The sequence below is a fragment of the Mastigoproctus giganteus genome, chromosome 8 (assembly GCF_048544385.1).
Source record: "Mastigoproctus giganteus isolate SK-2022 chromosome 8, ASM4854438v1, whole genome shotgun sequence".
In the NCBI taxonomy this organism is placed as follows: domain Eukaryota; kingdom Metazoa; phylum Arthropoda; class Arachnida; order Uropygi; family Thelyphonidae; genus Mastigoproctus; species Mastigoproctus giganteus.
In genome coordinates, this window is record NC_143582.1 from 211,598,328 (window position 1) to 211,625,619 (window position 27,292).

Here is a 27,292-nt window from a genome sequence, read left to right on the forward strand (position 1 = left end):
ACAATTTTTTTTTTTTTTTTTTTTTTTTTGATCCACTGAAAAGAATTGTAAGAAATGTCTGAGCCCATTATAAGCACCTTTGTGAAAACAAAAACTTGTACTGTTTTTGTTCTGTGTGCTTCTTAACTAAAAGCATCACTCCTCTCCTCCTGTCGTGTCTGTCCTTTCTGCACAATTATAATCACCATATTACAGATTTCTATATATATTAGAATGTTTTTTTTTTTTTAATCATTTGAGAAAATTATTTGTTTTTCCATTGTAAAGTATTTTGAAATGTCCTTTTTTATCCTTATAGAATTTATGAGACCCAGTTTCAGTTTGGAGAAACCATGCTGATTAGATTATTCTCAAGAATAATTTTGGCACCAGTAGAGTTATCCAGTTTTTTGACATTCTCTCAACCAAAATTATTAAATAAATACAGATCAAAAGTTCTCAGGTATTATTCAGTTCATCCAGAGTTAATTACTACAAAACTTGATACCCCACAGTTTAAAGCTATCTTTACACCAGAACTAAAGCAACTAGTGGATATATTTCATCGTTATGGATATGATTTACGCATTGCTGGAGGAGCTGTACGAGATTTGCTCATGGGCATACAGCCAAAGGATATTGACTTAGCAACTCCTGCAACTCCAGTTGAAATGAAAGAAATGTTTGAAAGAGAAGGTAAATCTTATTTTGTTGTCAGCTGATTTTGTTAAGTATTTTTAACCCTATTGTTATAATGCAGAGTATTTTATATACCACAACTAGGATTTTTAGTAACTGAAAATTTCCTGTACTTAATTGAGTGACCACTTTATTAGGTACAGCTACCTGATAGTGAGTAGGGCCCCTCTTTAATCATTAAAGCAGCCTAGATATATCATGACAAGGACTTGACTAGGTATCAAAATTGTGCCACATGGATGCTGATTCATGTTGACTCAAATAATTCCCATAATTGTTACAATTTGGATGGTTGTGAAACCCTAAAGAGCTTGTTTCACTTCATCCTACAGGTGTTTAGTTGGATTAAGATCTGTTGACTGGGCAGACAAGTGCAGTAGGATGAATTTGCTCTGTGTTCTGGAACCATTTCTGTGCAATTCTGGCCTTGTGATATGACACATCCTTTTAGAAGAACCCATTTACAAATGGGTACACCATCCATGAAGGGATACACCTGCTTTGAAACAATTTCCAGATAACTTATGGCATCCAAATGTTTCTTCATTGGTATCATGGGCCACCAATGTGCATCACAAAAAACACTCCCCACACCATTGCACTGCACTACCGGTGTGCATTGTTAGCACTTGGCAGGATAAGTCCACAGTTTCATCCTGTTTTCTGGATCAGCATCCTATTCTGGTCTTCCTATCTGTGTAAAACAGTTGTAACTGGGATTTATAAGACCAGGAAAATCCCAGTTCCTGACCTCACTAAAACCATACTTTGTTTTTTGCAAAATTAGTGGAACCCATCAACTGTGATACCACAGCAGTGGCAAACTAATGTAGAGAATTATTTTAAGATCTAGGCTGATTTATTTTGTGCTATATATATTACACACATTACAAATAGCATTGTAATATGGTATCATATTTGATATTGTGTAGGCTGCTTCTAATACTCAGCAGAACAATATATGAAAATAAACTTTTGGTTTTCTGCAAATATTGCTTAACAAGAGTTATCAATTATCAGGGCAGTATCTTCATTTGGACTGCCAATGATTTTTCATGGACTACAAATGTCAATAAACTATACACAAAGTAATTATTTTAGTTTTGCATTTTTGAAGTTCCCTTAATTTGACATGTGAAATTTAAAAAATCAAATGCGTTATATTGAATGCTTTTCTATGCATTTTATGATGTAAGTATTCTGTAATAAAAGGAAATAAAAAAATTTATTATAATATTTACTAGATGTTTTATTAATTTTATGCCAAAAAGGGATCCAGATCACAATGAATTACATTTTTTAAAATACAGAAAAAAACAACAACTAAATCACATTACATTTGCAGTAATAAATAAGTTAGTTAAATGTTTAGCTTACCAAGAGGAGAATTGATTTAACACAATGCAAAATTAGTAAAAAGATGAATTACTAACCTTAGTAAAAGGTTAGTAATTTATTTTGGAAAGATAGGGTCCAAAAATGGATTCAGAAACATCCCCTATAATCTATTTAATTTGTTGGATTGATTTTACAAGGTATGGAAACCTTTATAAATCTATCCTTTTAATATGGGTTCACCAACTAAATTTTTATTTCTTAAACGTAACCTTATTATTCAATAGGGTGAGAACCACCACCCAAATGGGTGATGGTTCTCTACTGAGAATAAGTAACAGTAGTTGTCTCTGTTTGAGAAGTATTACTTATTCTAAAGTTTAAGGCTTGGCAACTCACTGTGAAGGATTTCACAATATGAGATGTTATAGTAATGATGCTGTTTTGAAAACAGCATCATCCTTAGTTCACTATTCAATACATGTTATAAAATATATCTCATGAAGTAAAAGAATAAAAGTGCTCTCTCTCTATCTCTCTCTCTCGCTCTCTCTCTCCCCCCCCCCCCGAGTGGGTAAAGTACCTGCCCGGCAACCCAAAGGTCGCGGGTTCGATTCCCGCCTCGGGCTTGGATCAAAGTACTGCAAAAACCTTGGGAGGTGCAATATGGCCACAGAAGCTGATGTGCCAACAACTACCAAATCAATCAATCACTCTCTCTCGTAACTTTACATTGAATTAGTACTCTCCCATTAATGTTTTTCAATCAACATCTTTTAACTAAGCAGTTTTCAGATTCTGTATTATTAAATCCATCTCTATAAATGGTCAAAACCATGAATACAGTCTTGTTTATAATATTGTGCCACATTAAAGATATTAACCTGAAGTTGATTGTGTAGAGATCCTTTAGACCTGTAATTTAGCCCTTCCATATGTTTGGCCCACCCATCTACTAAGGTAAAACTCATCCTACTTTCAAAGTTTTTAAAATAAATAAGTTATAAAAAAAAAAGTTACAATTTTTCTGTTGAAAATTTAAGAAGTCTGTTAATTGCTGAGCACCCAGGCAGAATGCAAAAACAAGTGACTGCAGAAGAGTTAATAAATAGCTGATAAAAGGCTCAAAAAAGTTTTAATGGCTGTCAGAATCAGGCTCCTCTACTCAAGTGTAGTTAGAATTCTTAATATCTTCACAAATATTAATATTGGCTTCATATAATAATAATAATAATAATTAATTAATTAATAATAATAAATTATACCATAATTATATGGTATAATTGATTAAAATTATAATTTTTCACTAATATATTTTTATCTGCATTTTTAATATTAACATTATTTTATAAAAAAAAAGTTACCTACACTATTTCAGGTATTCGTATGTTTAATGAAAAAGGTGAGAGGCATGGTACTATTTCTGTTCGTATTAATGATAAAGAAAATTATGAGGTCACAACACTTCGAATTTTGATACCATCCAGTGGACAACATCCAGAATTAAAGTTTGTTACAGACTGGCAGTTGGATGCAGGAAGGAGAGATTTTACCTTTAATGCCATGTTTCTAGGTGACTATGTCTTTATTGTTATTTTGATTTAAAAGTATACGAAAAATGTTTTCCCAAAATATAATCTGTTAAATTATATTTAATTGGAATGAAACTTTGAAAACTCATTCTCTCTTCAAAATATTTAATTCTTGTAACTTGTCTTTAATATTCACTTCTTATTGACACTCATTCTGCTTTTGCCAAATAACAGTTTTCTGATATCATTTATATAATGATATATGTGTGGTATAGCCCAGTAACATTACTCTCCTTGTTTAATTTTAAAATCAAAATTTTTTTTAATTAAAAAAATAGCAATAAATAAATGATTTTGTATTTTTACTTTTTCTTGTCTGTTGAATTCATCAAGATTAAAAAATAATCTTTCTGAAGAAAATACAGAAAAACTTTGATTAGTTGCAAAGATGATGTTTCAGTTCTAAAATGTTGTGTATTATTAATCATGTGTAATTGTGCAATATTAATCGTGTATAATCGTACAATAATTGTGTATTTATTTCTAAGTCATGGAACTCAGTGCCATAGGCCTCTTTTCCACTTCTTGCCAACTCTTGCACTATTTTGAAACCTTCAATCTGATCAACAATCAATATGGATTCCACTGGTGTCAAACAAGTGATGTATTGACTTAAGTTACTCTTCCTTTGGACAAATTTGAAGGAAAAGTCCAGCAAAACTCAAGCAGTTGCTCTTGACATTTCCAAGGCTTTTTTTTTATCATGTTTAGCATTAAAGGTTTTCTAAACAAGCTTCCATCTTATGGTTTGCCTTCTAATTTTTGCAACTGATTAGCCAGTTTTCTCTCCAAGTGCTCACTGTGGGTAATGGTAGATGGCTCTCTGTCTTCTGACTTCTCAATTAATGCTGAAGTTTCTCAAGGTTCAGTTCTTTCTCCCACTCTTTTCCTCTTGTATATTATTGACCTTCTTCCACTGACTGAAATCATAACCATAGTTTGGCTGATGACAGCATGCTACATTCTGCCTTCCAGTTTTATAAACCGTGCTCTGCAGTAACTTTAACTTCCAAAGATCCACCACTGATTCCTTAAAAGCCTCCAATAATTCTTTAATGGGGAGAAAAAATAGCTTAGTTTCAGCACTTCTAAAATTCAGCCCCATCTTATTTTTCACAAAAAAAGTGTACAGCTCTAATGCTTAATTTTGATGAAACTCAAGATTTTTTTGACAAGATCACATATCTCTATTGACTAATTTTTCTTGGCACCAATATTGTTTACACGTCACCAATATTGTTGACTCTGAATTAAAAAAATTGTTTTAATTTTCACTCTCAACATTTCTCACTCCTACCAGAAAATAATGTTCCTACATCTAAGGTAGTGCTTCCCCTCCCCAAAACCCCTTTCACACTCCTGGCCTATGTCCAAAAGAGGGCAGCCATGCTAATTAGCACTTTCACTGCTCTCTTATACAAATATGTGTCATCGGGTTTTTAATCCACTTGGAGGGGGGAACCACCTTACTTTTAGAACTTTTTTTTTCGACTTGACAGGAGAAAAAATTGTTATTTTGGTATGATTAATTCAGTCCTAGTGAGAAGCAAGTCCAAAAATGTCTTTGCCCTTTCCAATCCAGATTGACTCAATCCTGTGGTTTTCAGTCCTTGATCAAAAAAAGTCATCAGAAAAGTCAGCAACAAAAGTGTTAATTATGAACTTTTCCTTCTCCACTGCTCTCTTTCTCTCTCCCACTCTCATGCATGCGCGCACACATTCAGTTTCTGCTGCATGCTTTTATCTAGATACGTCCATAAGCTCTGTCCTGACTTGGCATCTATAATTCCACCACTCTCTTCCAAACCTGTTTGAATGCATGCCTCAACTAGTCAACATCCATTCACTGTCCAACTCCAAACTTGCAGAATTAATTTCCCTTCATCATTTATCATTTCTACTTCTGTTCTGACATGTATTTCCTGAAAATTATAATCTACAGATCTTCTCAACCTTCAACTCACTAATGGTACTGAACGTACTATAGATTATAATACCTTTCAAGTTTTCATTTGAAAAAAAAAAAAAAAAAAAAAAAAAAATACAACCTCAATTTTTTAGTACATAGGTAGTTTAACACATCACATAATGAAACCATAGGCTGCAGGGTATAAGTTTTTGCTATTCATTTAGACAAATAAATTTAATACAAATGTCAATACATATTTGGTATGTTCAAATTATTTAAAAAAAAAATTGTATATTCTGGTCTGGCAGTAATTGATAATTCTAATATATTGATAATCTTCTATTTGCAATAAATTGAAAATATTTATTTTCCCTATATTGTAGATCTAGATGGCACAGTATATGACTACTTTCATGGTATAGAAGATTTAAAGAAAAGAAAAGTTGTATTTGTTAGTAATCCCTCTCAGCGCATCAGAGAAGATTATATACGAATTCTTAGATATTTCAGGTTAGCCTTTGGATTTTTCCTATTTTAATTGTTTATTAATAAATTTTTATTCTAGTATCAGAATAAATTTGAGAAAGAGAAAAATGAGGTCTGTTTGGACTTTAAGGAAAAATGCATATGAATTAACTGAAAAGTGAGGCCAGAGTTAGCATAATAAAAAAGACTTCAATTATTTCAATCAAATACATGTGATATTTTTGACAAAATGGGAAATAAAACTTGAAAAAGTCAACCAATAGAGATAACTGTTCAAGGTCAATTCAAAGTTTGATATTAGTAATAAAATTTTTAAGAAAATAAAATAAATTCCAGCTGTATATTTTAATACATGGAATGACTGTATGAAAAGGAAAAACTTCGACTTATAGTTTATTTGAATCACTTGTTATTATTCATAACACTAATAACAAGTGAAATCCCCCTCCTCCCACCAAGCAGAACCAAATGTCAAATTTATTCTACTTTCAAACTGATGTTTCTGCTTATGAATTAAATTAACCAACAAAAATCTTTATAAAGATTGGTAGGAGTATATAATCAGTATTTATTTGTAGAGGATAAGGGAAATTTACCTCAATATGAAACGTAGAACACTTGCGTACGATACTCTCCAGAAATTAAAATTTCTGGAAAGTATCATATTTCTGGAAATCCATCTACAGATATTGATATCGACATAGAATGTATTGAGCATTATAACTCAGTTATATACTATCATAATTAGTATTAGTACTGATAAATGATTCAAAGAAGCAAGCTTATACAACATCAGCCAAAAAAAAAAAAAAAATTCCAACATCACCTGCCCATTTCCTATAATTTATTTATCCTTCCCTAAATTTATTCCAGCTACCCTCTGGCTGAAAGAAAATTTACACACACATATGCTGCAACCATCCTTCCTCAATTTAAATCTATTCTCCCTTATGTGGGTTGTCTGGGCAAGAGTAAGGATGCTATCAACATTTAGCTTACTTAATCTGTTCAGAGCCTTAAACACCTCAATCATTCTCCTTGCAGCTGCCTAGTTTTCAGATTCTGCAATTTGCAAAACTGGAATGTTTCTTGTTAAGAGTACCCTTTTGTTCCCCTCACTAATCTTGTTGCTCTTTTCTGCACATGTTCTAACAGATCCTCCTCCTACCTAAAATGAGGTTTCCAGATCTGTTTGCACTACTTAAGACGTGGCCTAACTATTATCTTATACAGAAGGATAATTACTTGCAAAATTCCTGTATATCATTGACAAACCCCCATGAGTTGTCCTAGAAACCCATCTACATTGCTCAGAGAACTTTGTGTCTGACTGCACAATTACTCACAGTTTTTGTAGTTCTGTATTATCTTGAGTGGGTACCACAAATTTGGTATGTTATTCTAGGATTACTGCCACCACATGCAGTACCTTGCACTTTTCAATGTTAAACTTCAGTTGCCTCTAAAAATCCTTGAATATAAGTTACATCCTCAAAATTTTATGACCCTGAAAGGGAAATAAATAAAAAATAAGTAATTTAATAATTTAAATAAAAAATAATAATAATTTCTAGTTATACTTCTAATATCATCTGACAACATGGCAGTGATAGGAAACAAATTTTTCAGAGAAAACTTGGCAACCTTTGTGCTAATCTTGTTTTCGGTTCATGTGCTAAGCTGCTTCCTTGCATAAACCTTCTGCACCAGTCAGCACTTGCTTTGGACTTACTCTGAGGTTAACCAAAGTGGTCGGTAGTTGTTAATGCCTTTAACTGATGGTATAGTTTAGGGCTGAAGCCTCGGGTTATGTAAATAGTTTAACTAATGTACAAGTTAGTGCATTTGCATTATTTCTGTACATAGTCAACTTCATAAGTAGTTATAAATTGGCATCATTAAGTATATCTCATATTGTGAACACCTTCACAACGAGTTGCCATGGTATTGCACTACCTCGAATAAGTAACGCTTCACCATAGGAGAAGACTATTGTTACTTATTCTCAGCGGATACCATCACCCATACGGCATTGTTTTGGAGCTTATTGGCTCCTCATCAATGGGTGGGCAGGTACCCTGGTGTTGCAATGATGACAACCCAGTTGCGAAGTATAAATCCACAATATGAGAGATGCCTGATGATGATGTGGAGTAATTTAGATTATGGTATAGTTTAGGGCTGAAGCCTCAGGTTACTTAAATAGTTTAACTAATGTACAAGTTAGTGCATTTGCATAATTTCTGTACATAGCCAACTACATAAGTAGTTATAAATTGGCATCATTAAGTATATCTCATATTGTGAATACCTTCACGAGTTGCCATGGTATTGCACTACCTCGAATAAGTACTGCTTCACCATAGGAAAAGGCTATTGTTACTTATTTTCAGCTGATACCATCACCCATACGGCACCGTTTTGGACTTATTGGCTCCTCATCAGTGGGTGGGCAGGTATCCTGGTGTTGCAATGATGACAACTGAGTTGCGAAGTATAAATCCACAATATGAGATGTACATTATTCCATTAAGTTCCCGTTTTCAGACACCCATTCCCTGGACCGAAGTCCATCCATGGTTAATGTCATGAAAATGGTAATTTATTTTTGCTAGTCTTTATTAAAATATTTTGTTAAAATAATATAACACAACTCAACACAATTTAATTAAAAACTTTAAATCGGCCACTTAGCCTCCCATAAGAAAGATTAATCTTGAATAATCCATTCATCTTAATTATGGGAGTTCCCGTCCCTGCCACGAGGAGGCAGGCCACTACTATCTTCCCGTATCCTTTTCCTTCTATTAAATGCCGTAACTACAAATTTATTAAAATACGAGAAGGGACACTTATTCATAAACATAATCCACAGACCACTTTTCTCCAAACTTCCAAGAGACATCTCTAATTTGTGCCTCAAATCAGCATATGTTATGCATTCAAACATAATATGCAATGATGTCTCTGGACTACCACAATGACAAAGTCCACTGTCCACCAGCCCCAACTGATTTAACCGCAAGGCGAGTCCATGTCCAGTCAATAGAAACATTGAGCTCAAACCAAACTGTAGCCATGGTTTCTTCTTCATATCCATAATTTCTACACTCGGAAAGAACTCATAGGTCTGTCGTCCTTTATCAGACATTTCATAATTCTTTTCTTTTCTAATTTTACGTCTAATTTTGAATAAGTCTTTGTATTATCAGGACAAGATGTTATACCTAAATATGTTCTGTGAATATTTCTTTTTGTAAGGAACAGCAGACCCGCCAACAAAACCATTAACTGAACAGGGACCCTGCCCGAAACCACCTGCAAGGCCTCCGAGGAGACAGTTCGACACGCTCGAGTTATTCCTAATAGTGCAAATCTTTGCGCTTGGATCAAATACTTTTGGATTATTACGTTTGGTGCCCTGTGCACCCAAGCCCCAGAGGCGTTTGTTATGATTGGAAGGAACAGACATTCATATAATAAATTTATGGCTCTGCCCTTTTTCCCTCATTCAGTACGCACCAACCTCCGGAGCTTAGCATACAGTGTCCGAATTTTCTCTTTTAAATACTTAACATGTTCGGTAAAATACAACCGTTCTTCCATTTTAAGTCCAAGATATTTATTCACTCTCGCGTAACAAACTGCATCACCCAGAAGCCTCACAATAGGAGCCCGATTCATACTCAGTTTTCCCTTTAAATATGAGATGTACATTAATTTAATCACGCTAAACCAAATGGCCACCTGAGCCGCAGCTCATCTGCCACTTACAATCATAACTGTTTTATTTGTTAACAACCTTGGTCAATCAATTTAACAAAACAACAACAATTACAAAAGTCTAACTTGACTAATTATAGGCCGCCGTAGCCTAGTGGTCAGGCGCGCGGGTGCATAAGTACACGTGCCTTGAGTGACCGGGGTTCAAGCCCGTGACTGCTGAATACGGTGCTGTTTCTTGTATTCTGTATATCTTGTGAACTCCTCTGACCGTTTGGTCGTCCTGGAGTATAAACAGAAAATTTATTTATTTAGGCGCCTCCGTAGCCAGGTGGGAAGGAGCAGCAGTGCATAGCACACGCTCCTTGATTAGACCGGGGTTCGAGCCCATCACCACCAAATACGGAGAATGCGGAAAGGTCAGGGAATGACCACCGCATATCCCGGAGCAATATGGCCTTAGTTGCTAATGCTCCTAAAAACCAAAAATAACATAACATAACTTGACTAATGACAAATCAAAAAATAGCACAACCTTTAGCCTCGCGGCGGAGTCGGCATCTCTGCTCCCACCACGAGTTTCCGTTCCCACCACGAGGAGGTAGGTTGCCCTATCTAGTGAAACACAGTCTGATATCCATCAGACTAAATAATAATAACAATTGATCTTTCATAAATTCATAATAACAATTGATCATTACAATTAATCATACAATACTCACACCGGTCCAGTCCCTGCGAACCCCAACACAGACGCTACTGTGACCGATGACCCCCAGCCACCACCGGGAGAAGTCTTCCTACAACTGCTGAGAAAGAGGTACCCCGCCATGATACCACTAATCCTGTTCAGTCCTTCTCTTTAAAGTGTCAACCGCCTTTAGATATTCAGGACAAGTTCGATTGTTAGCACCATGTGCAGAGGGCACCTTCCTCCTCCATCAATTTACACATTTTGGAGCATCTGCTCTTTGTGTACAGGACTTAAAGGTATGACCACTCCCGGCACAGTGACTGCAGAACTCGCCCGCATCACAGTACCGGGCCACATGGCCATACGCCATACATTTATAACATTGTGTCGGAGTCCACAACTCCCGAACACGGTGTGAGCTCCAATTCAGAAACACTCTTGAATATTTTAAAAGATATCTCCTTACACGTGGGGAAACCTCCACCACTACATTGTACCCAGGAGAATTCCTTGCCTTATTTTTAGCGAGTATTTTTATCTCAGAAAGAACTTGGTCTTTATTGACAAATCCATCAACCAAATTCCTTTCCCACAATTCAGTTTTTAGGGACTCTCGATCTACATCTGAATCAACATCAAAAATTACTAGTCTTGGTAATCGACGAAGGGGCCTTTCAACCTCCATCCCAAGCTTTTGCACCTCCGTACACTCTTCAATTTTCTTGGCGTCGACTTCAGAAGCAGTTTCGATCATCACCCTTTTATTCCTTATAGGTCGAACTGATACTATCTTGACGTCAGTTAAGACAGGGGCAACTCGTCCCATCAACTCACTCTTAACTTGGTCACTAGTACTATATTTGTCCGCCTTTGCCTTCACTATAATCATTTTATTCTTGGACTTTACCTCACTGGAACTGACAGTCTCTGCATATGATCTTTGAACAGCCACTTCTTGTTCTTTCTGTTCCGTTAAAGTGTTCAACTTGGTCTCTAGGAACACATTCCGAACTGCCAAAGACTGCACCAACTCGGCCATCTTATCCCAGTATCCCATTATGATATCCAAATCATATATACTTGGCTTTTTCAAAGCCGATACAAAAAGTCTTAATTTACTTCTAAAATGAACCAAATTCTCCAAGGTGGTAGGTTCTAACATACACCGTGCAAATTCCGAGGAACTCTCCTGTGAATCTAAAGGTGTCTTCTGTCTTGAACTCTTCCCATCTGGAATTCTTTTCTTTTTAGGTGGTCTACTCGAGACCTCTCCTGTAACTTCTTCAACTGACGACTCCGAGCTTTCCTCCGAAGATTCTTCCGATTCTTCCACTGGAGGGGCCAGAATCTTTTTCCTAGTTCTTGGCATTATACTCTACTACTTCCTTAACCAATCACAAAATTTTGATTACACGAAATTACAAAAAGAATCAGTCCTAAACAAGCTCTATCTGCCAGCTGAGGGATCAATCACCTCAGCTGCCCAGCCCAGATCACTAGGAGGAAGAGCCTCTTCAAACAATTTGTTGTTCAGGGATCCAAACAAACAAACAGCCACACTATCACAAGACCAACAAGTCGCAATGATAAAGTTTTGACCAACTAATCAACAAATCATTTGGCACCTGGGCCTATATGAGATGTACAGAAATGATTGATGCAAATGTACAGAAATGATGCAAATGTACTAACTTGTACATTAGTTAAACCATTTAAGTAACCTGAGGCTTCAGCCCTAAACTATACCGTAATCTGAATATCTGAATTACTCCACACCATCAGGCATCTCTCATATTGTGGATTTATACTTTGCAATTGGGTTGTCATCATTGCAACACCAGGGTACCTGCCCACCCACTGATGAGGAGCCAATAAGCTCCGAAACGGTGCCGTATGGGTGATGGTATCCACTGAGAATAAGTAACAATAGTCTTCTCCTATGGTGAAGCATTACTTATTTGAGGTAGTGCAATACCAAGGCAACTCGTTGTGAAGGTATTCACAATATTGAGATATACTTAATGATGCCAATTTATAACTACTTATGTAGTTGGCTATGTACAGAAATGATGCAAATGCACTAACTTGTACATTAGTATGCCTTTAACTGAATAATTTCTTGATTGACTGATAAGCATACCATCATTTCTATTTTTCTCTTTTGTCACATAAACAAAAATATTTGTTTGTCATCTGGATGCCTACCATGTTTAGGCTTTTTAAAACATTTGGTGTAAAACTGTTACAATAGTTATCTTTCATAAGCAACCAATGCTGTACATGTTATTCATCAACTCAAACTTCCCAGTAGCTTCTTTGTTAGTGATCATTTACATATTTCACATGATGACTATTTTGAAATGGATGTTGTAGACACATTACATTCCTTCAATTTTTACACCTATGGAGTCACTTATGTTCATAATTTTTTCCACAGCACTAATATATAGACTTGTTAAAACATGTTACTAAGTCTAACTACAGTAATAAAAAAATTCACATGTGCAACACTAATCCTGTGTTTACTTCATTGCCAAACTCATTGTGAAACCTTTAAATGTAGAATAGTACTTGAAAAGTAAATTAATACAAAAGCAGGGAACTACAAATGCCCTAAGACTACTGACTCTGAGAATGTTAAAATATGAATCTCTCATGATACAGCACAGCCAAAATCATTACATTAGAACACAACACTGTCATTCAAAAATTTTGTGTGCAATGTTCAGAACAACTCTAAGTAAGCAAGCTTCGCATTACTCCCTGTAGTTAAAAGTTTTTAGTCTCTAGATTGGTGATACGCTCTAATAACAAGATGGTAACATTTAATCCAAGAAGCTAAAGCTTTGTCTCTCAGTAATAACAACAGTGTATCTGTACTGCATCTAGACAGTCCAATTGTTTTTTTTTTTTTTTTTTAATGTATTTTTTTTTTTTTTTTTAATAACTGCTTATAAGCTGTTCCCAACTTTAAAGACACTAATTTTGGGTTAAAAAGAAAGTATGGCTTATATTCCAGCAAGGTTGATATTACAGTAGTCTGCATTTTATATTTCAGTAAACATTCATGTTAACATCATAATAGTTCATAATTACTTGAAATCAAACAGTCCCAATTATAAAATTACAAGGGACCTATTTAAAAATGAAGATCAGTTATGCTTAGTTTCTGAGCAATTAAACATAAATTAAATCAAAGAAGAAAGTGTTTGCGTTATTCAAAGTAGTATAATAAATACTATTTAATATGGCAGTCTAAAATATTTGAAGAATTGATATTGTGCTGTTCTTAACAGTAGGAAAACAAAATGATGTGAAAATTATTTGTATTTATAATGAAAAATTTTATCAGACTTGTAATTTTCTGTAACCACATTATAATTTTCTTAACAAATTCCCCTATATAAGACAACTGCAACACAACCCATTTGTATATACAAATTATTGAAATGCTACTGAAGGTGAATAGGGCTAGAGTTGTTGCTGGGAAGAAATCATTGCATACTGTGAAAAGCATCTGTACTTGTTCAAAAGCCAAAGGAATCTGTTAATTTGAAGATACACTACTAGTGTATCTTCAAATTACAAAAATTAGTGTTGTGACTGATGAAATTTATCTGAGAAATAGATCTGCTAACCAGATCTGGTTAGCAGAACACACATTTAATTAGATCTGTTTAACAGAACACACATTTCTGCTTCAATGATACAGATAAGCTCTATATTAGTTTATCAAAAAAAATGTGCAGCTTAAATCTTAAAATCAATGTTATGTCCATATTACTTTATTAATTATAAATGCCTCTTTTGGGGGGTCTTTTTTTTAAGGAAATAAAATAAAAGTTACACTATATATATAGTAAAAATAGGACAATTGGAATAAAGCTAGGAGTTTTTCTCTTTCTTAGCATTAATAGAGGCACATGATGCAAGAAAGCAAGCTTATGCAGCATCAGCCAAAAAAAAACCTCTGCAATTTCACCCCTCCGTTCATTCCAAATACTTGTCCAGCCCAGCCTTAAATTTATTTAGACTATCAACTTCCACAACAAAGGATGGAAGTCTGTTCCACTAACCAATTACCCGCTGGCTAAAGGCAAACTTCCGCACATCTATTTTACATCTGTCTTTCCTCAATTTGAATTTATGCCCTCTCAGGTGATTATTCTGAGCAAGGGGAAGAATCCCATTAGCATTGAGCATGCTCAAACCATTCAAGGCTTTATACACCTAAATCAAATCATCTCACAGGTGCCTAGTCTCCAGACACTGTAATTTGCAAAACTTAAGCCTTTCTTCGTAAGAGCAACCCTTTGTTCCATTCACTAATGTTCTTGCCCTTCTCTGTACTTGTTCCAACAGCTCTACATCCTTCTTAAAATGAGGCCTCCAGACCTGTATACAGTACTCAAGGTGTGGCCTGACCATTGCCTTATGCAATGGTCACCACCTCCTGCTAGAAAAATTCCTGTATATCATTGACAAGACACCACGAGCTACTCTTGCAGACCGTCTGCACTGCTCAGAAAACTTCATATCTGCCTGCACAATTACCCCCCAGGTCCTTTCTGTTCTCTACCACTGTCAGTGTAGTACCACAGAGTTGATATGTTACTCTGGGGTTACTGCTTCTCGTATGTAGTACTTTGCATTTGTCAATGTTAAACTCTGTTTGCCCTCTCAGCCCATCTGCTCAACTTTTCTAGATCCTGTTGCAGCAGTGTACTGTTATTAGTGTCCTTAACAACCCTGCCAACCTTCGTATCGTCTGCAAACTTGGACATTAAGCTTGATATACCATCATCACTATCATTTATAAATACAGAAAAGAACAATGGACCCAACTCTGAACCCCGAGGGACACTAATAACATTAGTCCACGATAAGCAGTGACCATTGATTACCACTCTGTCTTCTCTCACTCAACCATCCCTTTATCCATAGCAGCAATTTGCCTCCATTGCCACACTGCTCCAATTTGTTCAGCAGTCTTCCATGTGCAACAGTATCAAAAGCCTTTCTAAGATCCAAATATATGATATCAAAGTTATTCCCTGCATCCAGTTCCTTTGTGACCACATCATAGTATCCAATCAAATTGGTCAGGCAAAACTTTCCCTTAAAACCATGCCGTGTCCGAGCTATAACTGAAATCTTGTCTAGATGATCCTACAGTGCTTCTTTTACCAGTGCCTCCATTAATTTTCCTGGAACAGAAGTTAAACTAACAGGTCTATAATTACTTGTGTCGCCCTTTGATCCTCCTCTGTGAATTGGGGTCACATTTGCACATCTCCAGTCCATGGGTACCTCCCCTGAGTCCAAAGAAGTTCTCATAATTATGGCTAAGTGTTTGCTTACTTCCTTTGCTGCCAATTCTTCTCCCATTTAGAGAGCTCATTATGCAATGTGCAGAATATTGACCTTGTAAAAGGTATTTCATATATGTGACGATTTGCAGTTCTTTTGAGTCACCTTTCCAAGAACACATTCTAAAAATATGGGACACTCCAGGGACCTCTGGTAACTGTAATCAATATGGAAACACATTTGCTTTTAGAAATTGACTGTCTTGAAAGTGTGCTTTTAGTAAACAGTATTGTTGTTTTAAAACCATATGTTAGTCTAAAAAAAGAACAATATGTCAATAATAATGTATCCAGCATTGGTTCTTGTTAACGAGAAAGGTTGGATGGGAGAAAGAGCCAACCTTAAAATTTTAATCGGATTATATGCTAGAATATACAGTATTAATTATTTTAATTTGATATTTACATACTTTACATCATGGATATATATATTTTTGGGGTGTATAAACTGCATTCCTGATCAGTGTTCTCTCTCTCCCCCCACACACAACCCATTTGTATTTGCTACAAATGATGTCTTCAATCAAGGAATTTCAAGAAAACTTGTAAGATTAACTTTCTGTGTGATTTTTTTTAACAAGAAAAATTAACAACCACTTATATTTTGGAGTATTGTGATTATTCAGCTAATATACTAAATGATTCTAACCCATGATTAAGACAAGGTAATCTCTTTAATGGTAGCTGCTAAGAAACCTGTCTAAGACTCATTATGCAAACATAAGCAACTAGTCACCTTGAGTGTGTGAGAAATTCAATGAACCTTTCAAAAGTTGCTTCTCACAAAAAGGATTTGATTGTTTTTTGACACTTTAAGGTACTGAATATCATAATTTGAATGACACTCCATTTTTGTATAGAAAAGGTTTTAAAATCACTGGGGGAGGAGTGCCCGACATATTCAGATATCTAACATAGTCAAATCATCTTGCACTGCAGACAGGTTCGCTTATTTCCACAGGTTTATGAAATCAGTATAAACTGTTGTAGCAGTAAATATTATCCATTGTTTTGTTTAAATTGTGGCAATAAAACCAGGAATTCATTTTTCTCTTGGATATATTTTTTGATTTCATATTGCTTATTTTTCCCACTGTGTTGCAAAATATAAAAAATAGTGAATAAAGATTGGGGGGAAGTGTGTGTATATGTGTGTGAGTTTAATATATTCATTTAATTTTATACAGGTTTTATGGAAGAATTGCCATTGATCCTGATAGTCATGATGAAGCCAATTTGACAGCAATTAGAAATCATGTAACTGGATTGCAGGGTAAGTGTAGTGCTTTAATTTTTTTCCTGATATTCTGAAGTTTTTTGTTTCTGTAATTTGTCTGTTAGCATATGCCAAGAGGCTATTGTGAAGATATATTTATTCATCTGCTATACATTACATTGTGTTGTCCTTGATATTATGAATGTCAAGGACATGAATATTATGAATATCATATTCATATTAAATATTCATTATTGAATATTGAATTGAATATCATATATATCCTTGATATTATGAATATGAGTATGCACTTGTTTATATACAAATTAATAATTTTGTTTTTAAATTGTTATTGATGATGTGCATGTAAATTGCAACCTCAATAAACTGACTTGTCTCATTTGCATCTATTTCTTGTTACTAGCTCCATAAAAGTAGTTGATTTTGCTTTTGGAATGGATATACATTGGTTATTGTGTTTCCATTAAGTTTTTTTTTTAGTCTCAGATGGAAAACAGTTTTTGTTTATTAGCATTAAATGCTTTTCAATATTTCTTAGTATTTGGAAATGCTTTATAATTATTTAAAATTTTATTGAAATTATATATATATATTTTTTTTTTTTTTTATGAAAACCCCAAACACGAAAGGTATCAAAACCTATAGTACTTAGTACCGTGCATGGGTTGAAGGAGAAGGGGAGGGGGTTGCCGGAAACTTTGCTCTAGAGACTAAACATGGGTTTCACCACTTCAAGCCTCCAATAAGCAAAGTGGTGGTATTTCACCGGTTGATGAAAGTCATCTACCACCTACTATATACATTTCATTGTAGTGCTGCAAACAATTTTGTACGTTAAGGCAAAGGTATAAATCATATTTTGCTAAATAGTGGTTTGTAAGAAAATTCTAAAGGTTCCTTGGAAAAATATGGTAATAGTGACCTTTTCAATTGCTACTTCTATTTTTTTTACTATTACACTGGTCAACACGTAAAATGTTATGAAAACAAAAATACCCAATCTTGACTAATTTTATGCTGCTGAACACGAAAATCACATTAAAACTTGTCGATTTCCTCTTGTTTTCAAATTACAGTTAGGATCTCATATTAGTGAGTTATTCTACATATGGCTCTCGGATAAAATGCATGGAAACACCACAGTTTCAGTACCATCATGCTCTTATCACGTGATTGGCAACTACCACCTCGCTCTGCATTGTGTGATAAGTTATCACCTCACAAAAAAAAAAAAAAAAAAAAAAAAAGGTAAAGTGCAGCCATTATCAACCCACTGCAGGATGGAAGCATCCTCAACAATTCATGCTGAGGGAAATGGACCATAATCTGCCATGCTGGTCCAGTGCGGGTTGGCAGATCGACCGTATTCAGTAGTCACGGGCTTGAACCCCGGTCTACTCAAAGAGCGTGTGCTACTGCACTCCCGCTCCTGACCACTTGGCTACGGACACCTCAAATGTATCTTTAACTCTGTTGCAGTAATCCTTGAATACAGCTAGGTACTGGGAGATTTGTTCTCAGTTAACAGTTGTTCTCTGTGAGATTCCTACTCTTTGCACAATATTTGTGTCGTGTAAAATTAATATGCCCTAATTGTGTGAATAGTCCAGATGACTTCTGTTACATATGTGGAGACGGCACATTAGCTTCAAAAAAGCATCCCTTAACTCGAGCCATAAAAAAGGCCTACTTCTTGTACTTTAGGTGTAAAGTAGGCAACCCGGACAAGAACTGGGCTCCACACATATGCTGCACTATCTGTTCATCAAAACTCAATGCATGGGTGAATTTAAAGGGTTGTTTTATGCCTTTTGCTGTGCCCATGATATGGAGGGAGCCAATAAATCATGCCACAGACTGCTACTTCTGTATGATGCCTCCTATTAGAAAAGGGAAGACAATAAAGAAAAAGTGGGCAGCGACGTACCGAAATATACCATCTGCAATTCGTTCTGTGCCTCATGGTGAAGTACTACCTATTCCTGAACCACCCAATCGTTTTGTCAAAACTTTTATCCTTCTGAACCACATAAGATCACAGAAAGTGAGCTTAATGACCTCATCAGGGATCTCGAACTGCCGAAGAATAAAGCAGAACTTTTGGCCTCAGGGCTAAATCCAGGGAATCTTCTAGGATCATTCTGTGAATTTGACAACATTTTGTATTTGAAATAAAGACTATGATAAATTCTATCAAACAGAAGGTGAACTCCCTGTTTGTAAGGATTTTGATGGACTAATGGCAGCAATGAACATGAGGTACATTCCGAAGATGCCGACTATTTATACATGCCTCTAAGATTAGTCTTAAGACTGTGTTATTACACAATGGAAATATGCTGCTTTCAATACCTCTTGCATATGCCGTCCACAAAAAAGAAACATATGCAAATGTGGTGGACATCCTCTTGGGTGTACACTGTTAGAAGTAGGAGTGGCAGATATGTGGTGATTTAAAGGTAATCGCCATTTTATTAGGACCACAAAAGGGTTACACTAAGTATTGTTGCTTTCTCTGCAAGTGGGATAGTCGTGCCAAGGATATGCACTACAAGAAGAGGAGTTGGCCTCAGCGAAAATCATTAACACCTGGGATGAAGAACGTACCATTTGAACCTCTGGTAGATCCAAATAAAGTTTTGCTTCCACCACTCCACATTAAACTGGGGCTCATGAAAAATTTCATGAAGGCTTTGGTAGTGAACAGTCTTGCATTCACATACTTGCAAAAGAAATTCCCAAAACTTAGTGCAGAGAAAATTAAGGCAGGAATTTTCGTTGGTCCACAAATAAGGCAACTTTTCAAAGGCGAACAGTTTGAATGTGTCCTTAGTGATAGTGAGAAATCGGTGTGGAAAGCCTTTTGAAATGTTTCAACTAGTTTTCTAGGAAATGTTAAAGATGGCAACTACAGGCAGTGTGTGGAAGATCTCATTACTTATTATGAAAAACTGAGCTGCAACATGTCATTGAAGATGCATTTCTTCCCGCCAAACTGTGATGCTGTCAACGACGAACATGGTGAGTGCTTTCATCAAGCCATCTTAGTAATGAGACAAAGATACAAAAGCAAGTGGAGTGCTGCCGTATTAGACAATTATTGTTGGATGGTGAAAAGGGATTTTCCTGAAACTGAATACAAGCAAAAGGTGAATAGGTCCCGTGTTTGATACAGGTACGTTCGTAGCTACATCTTACTGCCATATAAATATAAAAAACTACTTTTTTTAAAAAACTGCCAATCTGCCATTTTAAGCACTGTTTCCGTGTTTAGCATCCCAAAGTCTATAAAGTAAATTTACTTTCATGCCTGTAACAAGATATGACCCAAAATTTGTGTTCAGTGTTATTTTAGTTTCTTTTAATTTCTTAAAATGTAATAAAAGTCCAATAATCCCAGCATATGTTCAACTGGGAAATTCAATAAACCAGCAAGCCAACCAGAACATTACTAGTTTTTTTTTTCTTATTCTTTTCCCTTGAATGATTTAGGCACATCTTTGAATTCTGTAATTTATGACATAGGGGAAAATTTGTTAGAAGGCCATATGATTAATGTGTTACGTTACACATTTTCTAAAATGAAAGCACTTCACATGTGTAAAGCTTAGAATCAATTTATTATTAAGAGTCTAAAAATCGTATGCTCTTTTGGATATTTTCCACTCCACTTTGTTTCAGGAATTGTAATGCTGCTGTTGACTCTCATCAACCAGTACAATACCATCACTTTGCTTATTGGAGACTTGAAGTGTTGAAATCCATGTTTAGTCTCCAGAGCAAAGTTTCTGGCTTCTCCTCCCTCCCATGCAGGGTACTACACCGAAATCTCCTTCAACCCATGGAGGGCACTACACTGAAAGGATAGAATACATGGGATACCTGGTTCCTGAGCAATGTGACTCTGTCACATCTCTCACTAGTGGATAAACCCACTTGTCACGTATATAGGTACACTGCATTTACATAGACTGTAATTCACTGTCAGTATGGATAAACATTGTGAGTTAACCAAGGTTAAAAGAGGAATGATAGTGAGTGCCCAATGCATGGGTCACTCGATCACAGTGGTGGTACAGAAATTGCACTAATGACAATATCAAGAGAAATTGTCATTAGTGCAATAGAAATTAAGACCTCTGGTACATCTAGACATATCTCTGAACAGTCAGTCCAGGTTACATGTCCTTCCTTGCAGCAATACGCCGTTTCTAGAATAACCTCATTGTAGACAGCGCTGTGGGCAGAGAAAGGTGGTGGATGAACATGGCCATCGACGTCTGTCTCGCATTTTTTCAGGCAACAGGAGAATGATGGTGGCACAAATCACCACTGATTTCAACAAGAGAGGTGCCAGAAATGTCTCCACCATTATCTGCAGTAGGTTATGGGAGCTGCTGACCCACCAGAGTTCCATTGCTAACACCACAACAAGGACCCTACTCCTCAACTGTGCAAAAGAACATCAGCACTGGACCTTGGAGACGGGTCTCCTCCTGGTCCAATGAGTCCCACTTCCAATTATTTCGAGCGAATGGGAGGGTTCATATCTAGTGGAAACCACTGTGCACCTGTTATGTAAACAAGTAACTGTTCAGGCAGGTGGACAGTCAATAATGGTCTGGAGTGTGTTCAACTATAATTCAATGTCAGTATGGATAAACATTGTGAGTTAACCGAAGTTGAAAGAGGAATGATAATGGGTGCCCGATGCATGGGTCACTCAATCACGGTGGTGGTACAGAAATTGAGACCTCTGGTACATCTAGACACATCTCTGAACAGTCAGTCCAGGTTACATGTCCTTCCTTGCAGACCATCTGCATCCCTTCATGGTCATCGTGCACTCACAGGGCAACAGACTCTTCCAGCAGGACAGTGCACCTCTCCACAGAGCTGTGGTGACTAAAACATGGTTTGAAGAGCATTTAAGGCCTCACCATTCATCAGACATGAACCCTGGAATGCACAGGAATGCAACAGAATTATGGACGGCGGTGCAGCAAGCATGGATGGAAATACTTGTGGAATGCTTTCATGAACTAGTGGACTCAATGCCTCGTCATATGACTGCACTTATCTGGGTGAAAGGTGGTCCTACCTGTTACTAGGTGGGTATCCCATGATTTCTGTGCCTCCGTAGCCAGGTGGGCAGGAGCAGCAGTGCATAGCACACGCTTCTTGATTAGATCGGGGTTCGAGCCCGTGACCACCAAATACGGAGGATGCGGAAAGGTCAGGGAATGACCACCGCATATTCACGGAGCAATATGGCCTTGGTTGCTAATGCTCCTAAAAACCAAAATAACAAACAAACCCATGATTTCTGTCCAATAAGTGTGAGTACTATAGGTTTTGATGCCCTTCGTATTTGCCGGTTTTCATTTAAAAAAAAAAGTTTGGTGTTTTTTGTGATAATGATGATGGTAAAAACAGTATATTACAATCACTGAAAAAGTGGAGTAGAAAACATCTGCAAAACATTTGATTTTTAGACTATTAGTATTAAATGGATTCTAAACTTGCACAGGTGCAAGTTTAGAATCCAGGTACTTTCATTTTAATGTTAGTATTAGCAGTGGCCACGTGGTGCAAGGAATCCTATGGCTTATGCTGCACCAGCCAAAAATATTAAAATAAATTTTAAAAAAATAATAATAAGAAGAAAATTTTTAAAAAAATAATAATAAGAAGAAAATTTTTAAAAAAATAAATAATTAATAAAAGAAAAGGAAATAGATAACCTGTGCATTTCCCTCCTCACTTAGTTATCCAGCTGACCTTTCAATTTCCCCAAACTGTCAACCTGTACCACCCATGTTAGGTAACTTATTCCAGTAATTTATAACTCATTGGCTAAAATAAAACTTACTGCAATCTAGTCTAAACATCATCCCCCCCATATCTTGAATTTAAGGCCCATAGTTCTAGAATAATTTATAACTGTGAAAATTTAAATATTTATATAACCTGTGCAACATGGAATTCAAATATTATATTAGTAACACATTTTGATTGTATGTTTGTAAACAATTAAAAACACAAATTCAATTTTATGTTGATAAACATTTAATGCTTATCAACATTTCTTAAGTGTTTTGAAATAATTTATAATTATTTCAATTTTTATTGAAATTATCTTTATTTTATTATGGCAAATGTAAACAGTTTTATATGCTTTAAGTCATGGGGTAAATCAGCTTTTGCTAACCAGTGATTAGCAAAAAAAGTTCTGAGATTTACAGGAAAAATATGATAATAGTGATTTTTTCAATTCCTAATTCTATATTTCTTACCATTATTTTAATTTCCTTCTAACTTCTGTACAGCAGCCTCTTTCCATTTGTATTTGATCAAGGGAAAAAGAAATAAATATTCAAAGATCCTTCATTCATGGCAGCAGTATACTGTATAATATCTTGTTGAGTTTTGTTTGTTTGCATAACATTTCTAAGTTGGAGAGTTTAATTCCAGGAGAGACCCTGTAATTTATCATCATGTTTTTTTTTGTTGCTTTGACACCAGCTACGACAATCAGATACCATTTCCCATGGTATCTGACTGTCGTAGCTAGTAATCATTAATTATTATAATTAATTTAACATATAAATAAAAGCAAATCTCAACTTTTTAATTTTCACACAATTTAATTATCATTAGACTTTCACACCACATTGTAGTATAAGTTAGCACAGATGCTGCTTCAAAAATCTGTGGCAAAGTTTTCCAATAGGACCAAAGCACTGTACACAAGTGCCAAAAATCAGTATTGTCATGGCTGAGTTTAATTTTGGCTCTTCTTCTGTGCATGACATTCGAATAACCTCTTTATCTCTTTATCCCCATCACTACAGATCAGTAGAGTTGACCTGTAGTGATGGGAATAAAGAGCTTATTCGATTATAACAAGTCAGTAATTATTGGTTTAACATAGTTGTTGCTGGGTTCAATTATAATAATTGGATGTTTTAAATTGTGCAAATGCTTCCTTACTGGCTATGGAAATCTCCATTAGCTAGTATTTTAAGCTCCTTGTCTTTTCTTCACTGCACGGTCTTGTGTTAATATTAAGACTGGGGTGTCTTTCAGTTTTAATCAATTGAAAATCATGTCTTGGTATCTGATTTTTGCAGTTGTGACATGTTAATTTTCTTGATACTGCTGCCAGGTTGACAGTTATTGTTCTAAAATTAAGATTAATTATCTTAATTTAATAATTGATTGTCTTTTCCACTTATACCTATTCTCTTTTCTGCCTACTTTGCTTCTTTTCTGACGATCTTTTTCTCTCATCCCTTTGCTTTCTGTACACTTTCTTTACCCTCCATTTCCCATACTTCTCTCTCTATATCCCATTTCCTTTCTTTAAACACCTTGGGGCTCCCAGGCTTACCTGATAGCCCCAGTAAGACTCAGCTAGAAAGTGGTCCCTGGATCATCTCTCTATGGCCAAGGTTGGGAGTTGTGGGAACGAGGAGTCCCCTGCCCCTTGGATGCAAAGTCACCAGATGCCAGCACTCGACATAACAAGACACATACTTACACACATACAATTGCCGGCCTTGGCCTTTTCAGATGATACAGCAGCATATAGGGAAAACCCTGCGGACTGAAATTAAAATAAACACACCTTGACCTTGTGTATGACATTAAGAGCAAAAAGAACAATTGAGATCCAATACGTTGATGCTGATCGATATCACTGGATTATTTTTGAAAATTTGAATAACTCAAAGTTGTTTCATTAACTTTCTCTTGCTGTGCAGTTTTATGTAATTTTATTATTTTATTATATAAAGTAATAGCTAGATAAAATGTAAAATAAATAGCACAGAGATTCATCAAAAATTTCAGTGGTAGTGTAGAAATTTTTACCACCACTCAATTAGCATGTGTTATTATTTTGACAGATTCACTTAAATTAATGTGTATCAGTCACAGACGAAATGTTTTGCCGTGTATACATTTTATATATACATTAAAAAATCTGCCAAAACCTACTTTCTTAATCTCCCTATAACATCTGCAAAGGTTTGATTTTAAAAATGCAATGGCTTCTTTGGCTATTAGTAAATCTAATCTAACATTAACCTAAGATGGCTTTGAATAAACATAGCAAATGACAGACAGGTTGCTTCTGCCATAATAAAATAGCATTCTGTTTTATGCACTTGTCAGTCCGTAACAGAATTGATCAAATAATACTTTGCTGTTGGGATGGTAGTACAGACAGTATTATTTAACATCACAGAAAAAAAAATATCTTGTGACATCAGATACTCTGCTGCTCACTTCCATTTTTCTGTTGCTGAAACCACTTTCTAACATTATTATATCTGTGTCATTTACTTATATCGTATGTAATGTGTTATGACTCCTCATGGTCCTCTAAATCTCAGTAAATTTTTTTTGTGCATTTTCAACTTTTACACAGTAAAACTATATTGAACCACTTCACCATAGCTTTTCAAGCTTCCTTAGCGATTTGACTTTTAGTTCAGTTATGAGGATTTTATACTGAAATTTCAAAAAAATACTATATGTGGAGCGGTTTCTGCTTTCTTTTTGAAGCCATTGCAAAATAAAAGTACAAATTAATGTACATTACCAAAAAACACATATATCCAATGATTTAAACAGCTGAATGAATACTGCTTGCCATAAGTGACACTATGAACCATTTAGAACAAGTTCTTAGTGAAGTATGGAATTTGTAGAGTAATTTCTAGATTAGTGGGATATTTTTTATGTCACATTTTTTAAAATCCCAAATTTTTAAATGCTGGATTTTTGAGGTTTCACTGTAAGTTATATACTGTATAATTATCTATATATAACTTCCATTATATCATATTTATCTCCTGTGAAAAAATTTTCATGGCTCTAACCTAAGAAATATTGCAAGAAGATCTACTGTCTTTCTAAAAAAGACATTGAGCTTCTTGAAAGGATCCAAAGATGGACAGCTTGTCTGTTGAGAATAAAATTAGAAGAGACTGTGAAAATGTGTTGTGGAGCTTGGAAATGAGGCATCCTTGAGGGAGAGGGATCCAATTGAGGTATATAGGATATTGGGGGGATGGAACAAGAACATTGGGGAACATAAACTATTGTTTCAAAAACTAACAGAATGGACCTAAGGAAGTTTGTACTATATTTGATTGTCATGTTGTTAGCCACTGGAATAAACTGTTTTCCTGAGTTGTTGAGACAAATTTTTTTTTTTTCTTTATGAAAACCCCAAACAAGAGAGGTATTAGAACCTATAGTACTTAATACCGTGCTTGGGTTAGAGGTTGAGAAGACGAAAGAAGATATTGGTTGACATTAGACTTGAACTTCTGCAGATTGTAATTTTCAGGAAATACATATGAAGGAAGGTTGTTTCAGAAAACAGCAGTTGAATGAATAAATGAGGAAGATGAAAAGTTGGTTCTGTGAGTTTTAAGTTGGACAATAAATGGATGTTGGCTGGTGGCGGCACGTGTTCGAACTGTTTTGAAAGAAAGAGCGGAAATTATAGAAGCCAATTTAGAAGAACAGTGGCCATGGAAGTATCTGTAGAAAAGGCATACAACAGAAACAGTACGTCTATGAGACAGTGAGTGGAGAGACTCAGTTACGGATGAGTCATTAATTAACCTAACTGCCCTCTTCTGAATGGAATCTAGAAGCCTGTGAGAGGTTTTGGGGGCACCACCCCCAGACGTGGGTCCAATATTCCATAGTAGGGGGAGGATTTGCGATTTGTACAGAGTGAACAGCTGTTTGGAAGAAAAGTAACGACGAGAGCGAAAGAGAAAACCAAGTTTTTTAGATACAGAGGAAGCAATATTTGTGATGTGCTTGTGCCAAGAGAGATTAGAAGTCGGGATAATCCCCAAAAGAGATACATCAACTTGCCTAGAAATCGGAGTGTCACCAAAGATAAGCATAGGAGCAGAAGAACCCTTTTTGCAAGATATAAGACAAGACTGAGTTTTAAAAGGATTGAAATCAACTAAGTTGTCTTTGCTCCACTGGAGAATTACCTTAAGACCGGCATTTAAAGAATTGGTAGCAGATATTCGAGAAGTTGAAGCTGATTGAGCAGGGCAAGGTTTCTCAAAATGGAAAGTGTAATGCAATGTGCTATCATCAGAAAACTATGGATAGGATTTCCAGTCAATGGAAGAAGGTCATTAATATACAAGAGGAAAAGAGTGGGGAAAAGAACTGAACCTTGAGGGACACCAGCATTAGTGGAGAAGTTAGAAGGCAGAGAGCCAT

The 27,292-nt window shown here is 35.7% G+C and overlaps 1 protein-coding gene across 1 annotated transcript in view; it reads left to right on the forward strand.

Moving 5' to 3' along the window:
- Nucleotides 1-332: 332 nt before the first annotated feature.
- LOC150082245 (CCA tRNA nucleotidyltransferase 1, mitochondrial-like) overlaps nucleotides 333-27,292 on the forward strand; it is a 47,755-nt gene continuing 20,795 nt past the window's right edge. Inside the window, exons 1-4 of the mRNA XM_090380460.1 lie at nucleotides 333-675; nucleotides 3,392-3,586; nucleotides 5,898-6,024; nucleotides 16,974-17,059. Of these exons, the coding sequence (XP_090236586.1) occupies nucleotides 333-675; nucleotides 3,392-3,586; nucleotides 5,898-6,024; nucleotides 16,974-17,059 (751 nt within the window). The remainder of the gene's footprint in view (nucleotides 676-3,391; nucleotides 3,587-5,897; nucleotides 6,025-16,973; nucleotides 17,060-27,292) is intronic.